The 13,305-nt window shown below is 40.4% G+C and overlaps 1 protein-coding gene across 5 annotated transcripts in view; it reads left to right on the top strand.

Moving 5' to 3' along the window:
- Positions 1 to 10,487, top strand: part of PRRX1 (paired related homeobox 1) — an 85,501-nt gene extending 75,014 nt beyond the window's left edge. For 2 of the 5 annotated variants that reach the window (XM_049881256.1, XM_049881257.1), the window contains exon 4: positions 758 to 4,105. In XM_049881256.1, coding sequence (XP_049737213.1) covers positions 758 to 896 — 139 coding nt within the window. In that variant the 3' untranslated portion in view covers positions 897 to 4,105. Of the gene's footprint in view, positions 1 to 757; positions 4,106 to 10,289 lie in introns of those variants that run through there. The other 3 variants (XM_049881260.1, XM_049881261.1, XM_049881259.1) reach the window with 2 other exon arrangements.
- Positions 10,488 to 13,305: the final 2,818 nt, after the last annotated feature.

Here is a 13,305-nt window from a genome sequence, read left to right as displayed (position 1 = left end):
TGGTGAGAAGCAATTACCTGTGAGGCCGGGAATCCTGAAACTGCAGCTTTTGTTAGTTTATTTAGGAGATTTAAAATAACTTACCCAAAAGGCAGCATGAGATACAAGTACTTTTGAAGAGAGGTTATAGAGTCAGGGCCGTCGGGATGGGACTATCTTAATTCAGCCATACTCGGCACTATCAACCACATGAGTCAAGAATCACAGAGAAGTTTTCTTGGGTTGTTTAGCTGGTTCTCCAAGCATGCTATTTAATATGGTATTTATTGATTCTCTCAAATGTGTTAGAATGAAGGCCAGCTACCTAGAAATGATGAGTAAGAGTGAGGAAGGCAAAATTCTCTTTCATTTATCTTCAGATGCCTACTCCTCTTCTTCATTGTGCCAACAGGCTGGCCATGTAGGCAGGAAGAGAGATGAAACTCCATTAGTCAGCTGATGAAGCACCTGCTACTCCACATAAGCAGATTTCTTTTCACCTCAGAAATAAATCATTACTCACTGTGTCCAGCACAGCAAATACCTTCCCTGTCCTGGTTCCATCCCCCATCATTTTCCCCAGCCCATTACAACACTGCTGCACTTCTCCAAGTGCCTTAGACTGATGGAGCGCTGGGCCAAAAGGGAGCAAAGAGAAAGAAACATCTAGTCCAAGCCACCTGCCCCATCCTGACCCTGCCTCCATCGTGGGCCACAGACTTCCGCTTTGTGAAACTAATGCCTGTTCTTCTCCCTGCTCTCTCCTTTGTCCCTACAGCGCCATGGCTACTTATTCTGCCACATGTGCCAACAATAGCCCTGCACAGGGCCTCAACATGGCCAACAGCATTGCCAACCTGAGACTGAAGGCCAAGGAATATAGTTTACAGAGGAACCAGGTGCCAACAGTCAACTGAGGAAAAATAAACAAAAACCAAAAAAACAAAAACCAAAAAACAGGCCTAAGAAGAAATCAAAAACCATAAGACACCTATCCTGCTCTGTCATTTCTTCATCTGCTGGGAAAAAACAAACAAAAAACAGAACTAAAATATTGGGACCATGGCAGAGAAAAGCAGGAGAGGAGCAAAACGAAAATTAGTTAACAAATGTTCCTCCTCCCTCTGGGATACCGCCACCACTTGTTTCTCTGTGTGTTTATTTTGTTTTCCTTCCATTCATGCTTTGCTTAATATTCTCCAAGCTTTTTCAGTTAGGTCCAGCCCACCCACCCCCTTGGTTGTATGAGATTAAAAAAAAAAAACCCACAGCAACCAAAGATGCCATATATATATATATACTCAGAATAAGTGCCTATAGTCTACTCGTGGGCCTGTTTGAACCTCAGTGGCTTCCCCTGTCTTTCTTCCCAATTCTCGTCATACAAGCTCTAGGAGCTTTTGAAAATCCAAAGTCTTTCTGAAAAATCTGTGCCAGACATGATTCCCTTTCTCATTGTCTCCATCTCTGTTGGTCATGGTAAGGTTTTTGAATCAGCTGCTGGGGAAAAAAAAAAAAAAAAATTGTGTAGAATATCTGGTCACTGGCCTATCTGGTCCAATGTGATTGGCTGTGTCTGGCTGATTCTAAACTCCAAGCTATAGATCTAGGCTCTAGGTATAAGCTCTAGATTTAAATTCTAAGCTGTAGATTAAAATATCATCATCACCACCATCCCTCACCCCATCCAGTCAACCGTTGTAAGTTTTAAAATATTCGTTGCTTTTGAATGATTTGTGGTCACAGTCTATTGGATGGGATAAAGATAAATTTCTCTAGGGAAACAAAGACTGGGCTGAGAAGGGCATTGTCTACGTGTCTTTGGTGCCCTGGGTAAAGACTAGTCATATGCACACTTATATATATACTGTATATATTTATATATTTTATATATATATAAAATATTCTTTCAAGCTTGAGTTTACAGTTTCTCAAACACTACAGAAAGCAAATTCCACACTATTACTGCTGTCCTTATTTCCACAGTGATGAGACTTATTAATTTGGAACCCTGCTTCTTTTCTTTGTCTACGCAAAATTCTCATTAAGGCCATAAGGAGTTGATAGGTCAGCTCTTTGACAACAGGCCTCATCTTCACATTATGGCTTTAGATGAATTAGAAAGCATTTGAGGCTATCAAAAAAAAAAAAAAAAAAAAGTCCTTTCGTTTGGAGCCCAAGCTCCAGTGGAACGATGGTATGCTTCCATCTACCATGGGGATTGCATGGGGATTGCACTTAGAGAGAAGGGAAAGCCGTTTAGCCATTTGCCTTTTCTCCATTCAACAGGAAATTGAAAGACACATGTTTAAGTGGAATACTTAAAGGTTTGTCTAAATTCCAAATATTTAAAAGGCCATTGTGGGCTTTTTTTTTTTTTTTTTAACATTTTGAAATAGTTTAGTGTCTAGGGCTGGGAGCCAGGACTGATCGTTCTTTGTTTCTTTCTCTCTGTTCCCAGCCGGGCTTTTGAAACTTCCCAAGTGGACTTGACCAAACTGCATTACCATGCTGTGCCTCAGTTTGCCTGTCTGTAAAATGGGTTTAACAATACTTACCTACCTCACAGGGGTGTTGTGAGGCTCTATTCATTTGCTCCTTCCTTCTTTCCTGTATGTCCTGTAAGTCCAGCACTTTGTAGCCATGGGAGGGAAGGGGTGGTAACAGTGTAGAATATTAGCAGAATGATACGGTACCTGGTAGCCTTGTTTTCTGGCAAGGAATTGCTACCTTGCTGTAAATAGTTAAAACCTTGTACTTGGAAATGAAAAATAGATTTATATTTCCAGATCTCTCAAACATCACTTCATTTGACCAAAGAGTAATTTAAGCCACATGCAACAAACATTTTTTTTTTTCACTTATATTCTCGTCTGACCAGCTTGGTGCTAATAATTTTAATTATTAGTGATTAAAAAGCTTTACTCTGACTCTGGCCAAATGTGCTAACTTTGTATTGTGAGCGGCAGGCAAGGAATTTTGGTTTTAAGGTACACTTTCAGTGCAAACTTGTATTTCCCTTGGCATATCAGACTGAACAAATGGTATTTTTAAATCTAACGGCCACCAATCTGAAAATGTATTCTAAATGTTACAGAAGTACTTCTGAGAACAACAAGAAGGAAGCCCATCTGATGATTTCATCAACTGATTCCTCCTTCTTTTAACCCACTTTGAAAACATTTCTCACTGAATGGATCATGCAGGTTGGCTGAACACTTCCTGAACACTCATTCTTTTATCTTACTGGCCACTGCGGATTATCAAATTCCAGCCAGTAGTGTATCCTAACAGACTGAAACGTTCTTTGATTTGTGAAGTGAGTGCAATCCAAGAAATTAGTAGATTTGTAGGACTTGGAGCTTGGGGAGAACTGTGAAAAGAGGGCTGGGATTACAGTGCAGGGAACTGAAATTATACATGGAGAAGGGAGACTATCTGAGAGGAGGTGGAGAGATAGTGGGTCACATGAAACAAAATCACTTAACATTTGTATCTTGACATTCGTTTTCAGTGGAGAACAGAAAGAGCCTGAACCATCATAACCCAAATGCTAGGTGACACTGGCCAATGCTTGGCCAGGCGGTATCTGGGAGCATCATACATAGCATAGCCAGTACTGGTCAGCCATAGGAGCTTCCATTGCTAGCGATCCCATACCCCAGGCTTCTATTATCTAAGCACTTGATCAAGAAACATACATGCGGTGCAAGCACTCATTTCTGTTTATTATTTTTTTAATGATACAAATTTTTATACATGATTTGGAGGAGTAGTCTTCTGGCCCCTAAACCAGATGTCGAGGAGGTCCTCAGGGCCATGAAGTTCAAGGTACGTCCCTGCTCCTCACCATCACCGATATATGGAGAACAGGTGAATACATGCAAACAATCTCTCTGCGTTCCTAATCCTTCCCCAACAAGACGCTGATTCCTAAGGTACTTGGCAGTTTCAATCAAACCAAAAAAGATGAGGGAATAAAAAAGGGAATGACATTTAGGGTATAAAGATCTCATAAGAAATGTAATATGTAAATTATATCTTGCTTTATGATGTAAAATATACATTATTTGCGCTAGAATAGAAATTATTCCTTTTCAATAAAAAGAAAGAAGGATACTACTATGTCTTCTGTTATATATTTGAGTGTTGATTCTTCTCTTTCTGAATTTTGAAAACACAGATCTGCTAGGATCTGAGACGACATTCAGAAAAGTGTGAAAACATGAGTGGTTTTTTTTTTTCCCCAGAGTCTGACATGTTCTATAAAAGAGAAAAATAACTTGTTATTCAAAAGCAAATCTAATTGTGGGAAAAAAGAGGGAACATTTATTAGTATAATGGGTAAGTGTGGAATGGAATTTCATGAAAGAGTTTAGCAGATATTTACCAACATCTTTAGCATCCACAATACCAGGTACCATAAAACAAAAAATAATTCACATAAAGCACAGCCTTTAATTTTAAAACAAAGAAGTAGCAAACTAAGTTTTTTTTAGGCACCTATTGAGTTTTTTTTTTAATTGAGTATATTGTTGGGTGTGTGGTAATGGGGAAAACAGATAAAACAAATTGTGAGACAAGGGTTCTGTTTCTACACAAGTTAAAATCTGCTTTAAAAGGCAAGTGTAGCATGAACAAATTCAGTTTAAGACAATGAATTAATTCAAGTGTCAAACAAACAGAGCAGGCAGAAGGAATTCAGAAGAGGAAGAAAGAATACACTGCACTCTGGAAAGGGAGAGGATTTCATGGAGGAGCCGGGACTCGAGTCTCACCAGCAAGGATTTGGTGAAGAGTTGGTGGATACAGGGAAGAGAAATCTGTCTTCAGGAACTGTGGCAGAAGGGTCCTGGACAGGATGGAGAGTTTATCTTGAAGCAGAGTGGAAGAAAAGATTAGAGATTCATGAGCCTTCCTCTTGCAAGGCCCTAAGTATCAGATAAAGGAATTTGGACTTTTCCTCAGGCCATAGAAATCCACTGATGGTTTTCAAGCCGGGAAAATAACAATAATAATAATGCCACTCAAAAAATGCTACTTCAGCAGGATTATTTTGGTAAGAGAATGAAGATAAACTGGAGCAGAACAAGAGCTGGAAGCAGGAGATCATATTGAGCTTGTTGCAATGAGAACCAATAAAGAAAGGATGAATAGGAAACATCTTGCAAGGGGAGAAAGTGATAGAATTTCATGGTAAACAGAATCAAAGATAACACTTTTGAAACTTGAAGACTGAGAGAAAAAATCATGGACAAAATGAACAAAAACTGACAAACCAGCCAAACAAAAAACCAACCAAACAAACAAAAAACCAAGGGAGTAACCTCAATTCAGGAGAAGATCGTTTCAGTTCAATTTAGATGTAGTATTGAATTTGAAAACTCAAATATAAATGTTCAGTGCATGAAGATATGAAAGTTAGGTTTAGTACCGAGATCAAGACTGAAGATACACTCAAACCTCAACTTACGATGCATTCAAGATACTAGCCCTGGTGGTGTGGTGGTTAAAAGCTCAGCTGCCAACCAAAAAGTCAGCAGTTCAAATCCACCAGTGGCTCCTTGGAAACCCTATAGGGCAGTTCTACTCTGTCCTGTAGGGTTGCTATGAGTCGTAATTGATTCCATGGCAATGGGTTTGGCTCTTATGGTGGTCCTTTTTTTTGCACCTTATTGTTAGTAATATGTACTACATATAATGTTGCAATGTCTAATTTACTGATGTCATCATATCTGTAAGTTTATAAGCACTATTTCCAACCCCCAAAGACAAATAAAGATCAGATTTATAAAGATACTGATAATAGAAGGCAATAATAATGAGGAAAAAAAAGAGATAACTCAACTTACATCAGAACCCACTTAACAAGAGAGTCATCAGAATGGGACCATGGTAAAGTCAGGGGCCACTTATATAAATCTGGGATTAATCTTTAAGGAGGTAACACCTTAAGGTCTATAAGAATGAGTTTGTTCTTTGAAATGAAAGTGTCATTGTGACTCAAAATAATAATTTTGATAAATGGCTTTTGGAAATAGTTTCAGTCCAGGGAGGAAGATTGGACCTTGAAGAACATCTACAGTTTGGGACAGGGCTATAAGAGGCAATTTAAAAAGAGCTGTCTGGAAAGTTTGGAGGAAAATCATGCTTGTTTTTTATCCCAGCAGTTAAGAAAAGAGAAGTTTTCAAAAAGAAGGGAATGTTTAATATACTCAAATACTGTAGAGTAGACCAGCCAACTGGGGATCAAGAAAAAGCCACTGGACTTTCAAGAGTGCAGTTTACTAGAGTGTTAGAGGAAGAAGACTAACTTTGGCAAGTTATGATATAGATAAGTGCCTGCCCCCCTTCCCTTTCTCCCTCTGTTCTAGACCACACTCCAGGCACTTGGGATTCAGGATCCCCTTCCCAAATGAGCCCAGACCCACTTTCAGGGTTCATACTATACCACGCATACCTATACCACTTTCCCCTTGTTCATACTTTTGAGGAGAGGCCAAGGGGCTGCTGTTTGTGGGAGTGGGCTTGTGTGGATGGACCTTGAATGTGCGCGCTGGAGTTGTCAGAGACAGATGTGTGTTTACTTTTGTGCAGGATGGAACTGGGGTTAGAAGGGAAGTTTGCAGGCTGGGGCCTGAGGGCTAGGGCCCAACCCTCCCCACAGTGCCAAGATCTGGAAAGGAACTCCGAATAGTCTGAGGGCTCTAAATTTAAACCGGGCTTTTTAGGTCATTCTGAATATTTGTTAAGAACATAATTTGTGTAACATTCGTTAGCTTGATTTATATGTAAATACATGGGCATAAATACGTGGACCTTCATTCGCACTCTTACCCTGGGTGTGGGGCTTGACGAGGAGGCCTCAACCGTCAAGAAGTCTCTTTTTTCACCTGTTTTTTGCTTCCTAAGGAGCCCTGGTGGCTCAGAGGTTAAGTGCTGGCTGCTAACCAAAAGGTTGGTGGTTTGAACCCACCAGCCTCTACAAGGTAGAAGAATGTGGCAGTCTGCTTTTGAAAAATACTTACAGACTTGGAAACCCAATGGGGCAGTTCTACTCTGTCCTATAGGATCGCTATGAATCAGAATTGACTTGACTGCAGTGGGTTTGTTTTTTTGGGGGGGACGGGGGATTTGCCTCTTACTTTCTCTGCTTATCTAAGTTTGTTCCAGCTGATCAGATTTTGAGCTGTTGTTCTTGTTGAGTGCCATCGAGTTGATTTCAATTCATGGCGACCCTATGTACAACAGAATGAAACACTGCCGGGTACTGTACCATCCTCACAATTGGTGCCATCTTTGAGCCCATTGTTGCAGCCACTGTGTCAATCCGCCTTGTTAAGGGTCTTCCTCTTTTATGCTGACCCCCTATCTTATGAAGCATGATGTCCTTCTCCAGGGACTGGTCCCTCCTGATAAAACGTCCAAAGTACGTGAGACAAAGTCTCGCCATCCTTGCTTCCAAGGAGCACTCTGGCTGTACTTCTTTCAAGACAGACTTGTTCGTTCTTCTGGCACTGCATGGTATAGTCAATATTCTTTGCCAACACCATAATTTAAAGTCATCAATTCTTCAGTATTCCTTAGTCTTCATCCAACTTTCCCATGTATATGAGGTGATTGAAAACACCATGGCTTGGGTCAGGCACACCTTAGTCTTCAGGGTGACATCTTTACTTTTTAACATTTTTAAAGTTCTTTTGCAGCAGATTTGACCAGTGGAATGCATCATTTGATTTTTTGACTGGCTGCTTCCATGGGCATTGATTGTGGATCCAAGTAAAATGAAATCCTTGACAACTTCAATCTTTTCTCCATTTATTGTGATGTTGCTTATTGGTCTAGTTGTGAAGATTTTTCTTTTCTTTATGTTGAAGCGGAAACCCTGGTAGCGTAGTGGTTAAGTGCTATGGCTGCTGGCCAAGAGGTCGGCAGTTCAAATCCACCAGGCACTTCTTGGAAACTCTATGGGGCAGTTCTACTCTGTTCTTTAGGGTTGCTATGAGTCGGAATCAACTCGACAGCAGTGGGTTGTTTTTTTTTTTATGTTGAAGTGTAATCCATACTGAAGGTTGTAGTCTTCGATCTTCATCAGTAAGTACTTTGAATCCACTTCACTTTCAGCAAGTTGTGTCATCTACATAGTGCAGGTTGTTAATGAGCCTTCTACCAATCCTGATACCACATTCTTCTTCATAGAGTCCAGCTTCTTGGATTATCTGCTCAGCATATAGATTGAATAAATATGGTAAAAGGACACAACCCTGAAGCACACCTTTCCTGATTTTAAACCACGTGATATCCCCTTGATCTGTTTGAATGACTGCCTCTTGGTCTGTGTATATGTTCCACATGAGCACAATTAAGTGTTCTGTAATTCTCATTCTTTGCAATATTATTCATACTTTGTCATGGAAAACACTACTAGTAGCAGCTTTAGATACACATGCTTCCAAAGGCAAGGGATCTTCCATGCTGACTCTAAGCAGAAAGATCCAAAGGAAGGATTCTGAGTGGCCTGGTTCAGGTTATATGGCCATCCCTGAATGGGTCACTGTGGTCAGGGGGATAGAGTGCTCTGATTGGCCAGACTGCTTCATGTGGAATAACCTGACAGTTCACTAGTACCATGTGGAAACGGTTGTGGAGCAGGGACAGCCTCCTACAAGAGGGAGAAATACTATTACCAGAAGGGAAGAGATAATGGACTGACAGAAAACAATACCTGTCCAGTGCATTCCATGCTTGGCTCCTCAGCACACACAAACACCACCTTCTTCCCATTCATACAATTTCAAAAATGCCTTTGCCTAACATGATGCTGAAAACATATTTACTTACTCCATAAAGTACTGATTTAGAAACTTAGAGGCACATGTACTTTTCAGTCAGATCAGTAGAATTGTACAGTCTATAGCTAAGTGATCATTTTAACCATCTCTAGTGGATGTCACCGTGAGTCAGAATTAACTCAACAGCAATGGGAATGGGAAGGGAGAAGAGAGGCTGACCACAATAAAAATTCTCATTTGGGGAAATAAGAAGGGAAAATTATATATACTGGTCACTAGTCTGTAGCATTCGACACCAGAAGTGTTGAGGACTCATTTCCTTGGCAATAAAATTAGTTGCTTGGCCAGTAGATCTGGCTGCCACCTCTCGTGCCCATTGGCAGAATCCCCTTCCACCGTTGTCCTCCATGGCCAGGTCGGGGGAGGGCTTTTGAAAGCTGCATTGCTCTAACATCCCAGTGGAGGAGTGACATACATCTCCTTTAAGACCTAGCTTAGCTGCATTTTGATTTAATTTGTGGAGACTCCATTAGCTAGTAACCAACGCCAGAAGCCTTGTTGAGTCTTCTGCCTTGGGACAGGGTGATGCAGTAACCTATCATCTACTCTCAGACAACATTCCAGTAGATTGTTATTTACAGTGCAAAAATTCATTGCTGTTGAATTGATTCTGACTCATAGTGACACTATAGGGCAGAGTAGAACTGCCCGATATGGTTTCCAAGGAGCAACTGATGGATTTGAATGGCCGAACTTTTGATTAGCAGCCGTAGTATTTATTATGTGATGCAGGCCTGTGAGGAAGTGGGAGAAGAAGGAGAGGTTTGGAAGGGATTGAGAAAGGAGACTTCCAGTCATTTCTCTAGCTCCTCTCATACCCTGCTATGTTTCAAACTTCTTACTTTGCTTAAAAAAGGGAAAATCCTTTTGCAGTTGGGCAGAGTTTGCTATTGTATGACCTTAGGAGTCTTGGCAAGCTGGCTTTGGGTTGGGTTATTCTCTGCTCCCCAAACTATCTTAAGTCATATAGTTCTAGATTTTAAGGCCTATAATTAATAACACTCCATTTTCACCTATCAAAATCTATATTTTCAGGTACCTTGCTTTAGTTTCAAGCGGCAAAAACACAACTCAGATTAAGTTATGGTGATTTGATTAGGAAATTTAATATAGGGGTAAAAGTTAGGTCATATAATGAAAGGAAAAGCTACAGAAATCAGGGTAACTCTGAGAACCTCAGGTACTGGAGCTGAGATCTCATCTTACCAGGATTCACCTCTGCAGGTAAGGTTTTTCTATGTAGTAGGGAAAATGACAACTGGCAGATACAGATGTGTACCCATTCAACTTCTGGGAGAAAGATCTGAGGGGACTGTATTGGCCTGACTTGGTTTGTGCCCACCCATGAACCAGTCACTGTGCCCTGGGGTGGAGGTGTCCTGAGTAGCCAGACCTGGGTGCCTGCTTCTATCAGATATTGCTTGAGCACCAATGCAACTCCTCTTGTCCCACCTCCAGCTCCAGTCACTACTACACTGGACAGCCCCCAGGATATTTTGACCAGCCTTGCAGACAGAATCTCAACTGAAGCAATGGATAAATGCTCCCCACTTGCATCTACAGGCGGATAATTATTTAGCACCAGCCTTCACAGTGATGCTGGCCACCTTGATAATGCATCATGTGTTTTTCCTTTTTAACTATTCCATTCCTTGGTCCCTCATTCCTGCTCCCTGGGATCATTTTCCAAATAAACTACCTGCATGCCAGCCTTTACCTCAGACTCTGCTGTTTTTTTTTGGTGGTGGGTGAGGGGGTGGGAGGTCCCAGGCTAACACAAGACCCTATGCTCTTTTGCCAGGGACAACCTCACCAAAACCGTGTGCATTGAGTAATGGTGACCTGTTGTAACCAGAAGAAGGAGGAGGAAATGAAATGTAAGGAGACAAAAATCAAAGCTTGGTCCTCCAGAGCAAGAAGAAGAGAGGAAGCTTTTGATTGTAGATTGTTTTCCAGATCAATTGATTATAACTACTTCTTACCAATGTTGGCAAATATTTGTTGCAAATACTTCAATTAAAAATATACCAAATCCTTTTCTCTTTCCTGTGGAAAAGAGAGCTAGAATTTCAACAAAGTCTATTTACTCTACTTTCTGGGCACACAGGTAGATCTCATTTCCCAGCATCCTTGGCATCTAGATGTGGCCCCTCACTAATTTCTAGCTAATGGAACGTCAGCAGAAGCATTTGCCAATGTCAATTCTGGCTAATGAAAATATCTTCCATTTTCACTCTTCCTTGATCTTTCTTCCTTCTGGCTGACTGACATGACAACTTCCAATCAACTTTGGGAACTACACTTTAAAGATAGTAAAGTAGCCGTCATTCTGGAACCCTGAAAAATGACCATGGGAAGCTAAGCTGCAACCCTCACTGAAGTGGAACCATCATATGACAGTGAAATAACGTTCTATTCTGTTGAGGCATGACATAACAAGGTCTCTTTGTTACTGTGGAGTCCCTGGGTGTTGCAAACTAATGAAAAGGATGGCAGTTCAAGTTGACCCAGAAGTGCCTCAAAAGAAATGTCTGGCGAGCTAATTCTGAAGTTCAGCCATTGAATATCCAATGGAGTCCAGTTCTACTCTGACACACCTGAGGTCGCCATGAATCAGAGTTGACCCAACAGCAACTGGCAGGGGTGGATTACCCAGCAGGCAAGGTAAACATGGTGCTAACTTTGCTTGCCACATCATCTGTATTGAACAATTTCACATGGAGAAACTTATGTGAAAATTTTCACTATAGATCAGTAAGTAAGCACAAGTGCTTACCTTTTTTACTGAGTCATCCAACCCTGTCAGGGATTGTAAATTTGAAAAAAGGCTTTGATTTTGTAGGAAGATGCTGTGGGGTTGGAAGAGAGACAGATGCCAGCCATACCTAGAAGCAGAATCTTTGATGTGGTGAAAAAAATGTGAAATTTTTCACTACAGATGATCTGGTAAGCAAGGTAAGCACCGTGCTTACTTTGCCTATTGGATAATTTGCCCCTGGGCAACTGCTTATTTGCTACTGCAGCTTAGCCTGACCTAACTTACATATCACCTCCCTCTTTTTTTTCTTCTTTCCTCCTTCCTTATTCTCTTCCTCCCTCCCTGCCTCCCTGCCTCCCTTCCTTCCTTCTTTCCTGCCTTACTGCCTCCTTTCCTTCCTTCCTTCCTCCCTCCCTCCCTCCTTTCCTTCCTTCCTTCCCTTCAGTATTTCAGGATCCCTGTCATAACTCTTAGACTCATTGCTATCATTGATCAGGAGAAATTGTTCTTCCACATCAGGATATTTGAATATATAATGTATAATTTTGTGACATCATGTGACCTTTTGTTTACAACCTAAAAAAATTAATTGAATGTTATAGTAAATGAATACACTAAATAGCACTTTCAATAAATTAATGATGTGCCTGGGAAATATCTCAAAATGTTATTCTAGCTATAAAAGGGCAGCATTCCTAAAACGAAGATAGCCAGCTCACCTACAAATTGAAGGCATCTGAAAACTATTTCTTAGAGACATATTTATTTGCTTAGTGTCACTCAGTTAAGCAGAGGTAAAATAAGGCTAGCAATCTTGGACAGCTAGAGAAACTCACACATGTGCACAGGAAGACATGAACAGAAATGTTCATTGCTTCATGGTTTGTAATAACAAAATATTGGAAACAAACGAACTGTCCATCAACGGGAGAATAAACAAACTGTGATATATTTATACAATGGAATACTATTCAGAAATAAAAAATGAATGAACCATGGCTACATATATCCACTTGGACACCTTTGAGAAACCTAACATGGTGGGGAGGCAAGTTGCCAAAGGATACGTGTCGCTATTTACGTAAAGTTTAAAAGTATATGCTATATCCATGTATTGTTTGTAAACATATGCACAGAGCAAAAATATTTAAAAATGCCTGGTAATTAAAATCAATTTCAGCATAAAAGTATCAGAAGAAAACATTTCTGAAGAGAGGAAGGGGATTGGCTGGGAGGGGTATGCTTGGTGCTTCAAATGTGTTTGAAATAATTTCTTTTTTTTTTTTTCTGGATGGAATGGGAAGGGAATGCAATTTACTTTTTAAAAAAGGTATATGCACATAAAATTTAAGTTTACAGCTAGTAATAATAGTGTATATAAGCTTGGTTTTTTTAAAATTTTTTTAATTGTTTTTAGGTGTAAGTTTACAGCTGAAGTTAATTTCTCCTACAAAAATTTATACACATATCGTTATATACCCTAGTTGCAATCCCTGTAATGTGACAGCATACTACCCCTTTCCACTCCAGGTTTCCCATGTCCATTCAACCAGCTCCTGTCCCTTTCTGCCTTCTCATCCCACCTCCAGACAGGAGCTACCCATTCAGTCTTCGTCACCTACTTGAACTAAGAAGCACACTCTTCATGAGTATTATTTTAGGTTTTATGGTCCAGTCCAATCTTTGTCTGAAGAGCTGTCTTCGGGAATGATTTTA

Source organism: Elephas maximus, chromosome 3 (genome assembly GCF_024166365.1).
Source record: "Elephas maximus indicus isolate mEleMax1 chromosome 3, mEleMax1 primary haplotype, whole genome shotgun sequence".
NCBI lineage: Eukaryota > Metazoa > Chordata > Mammalia > Proboscidea > Elephantidae > Elephas > Elephas maximus.
This window is presented reverse-complemented; position numbering and strand designations above follow the sequence as displayed.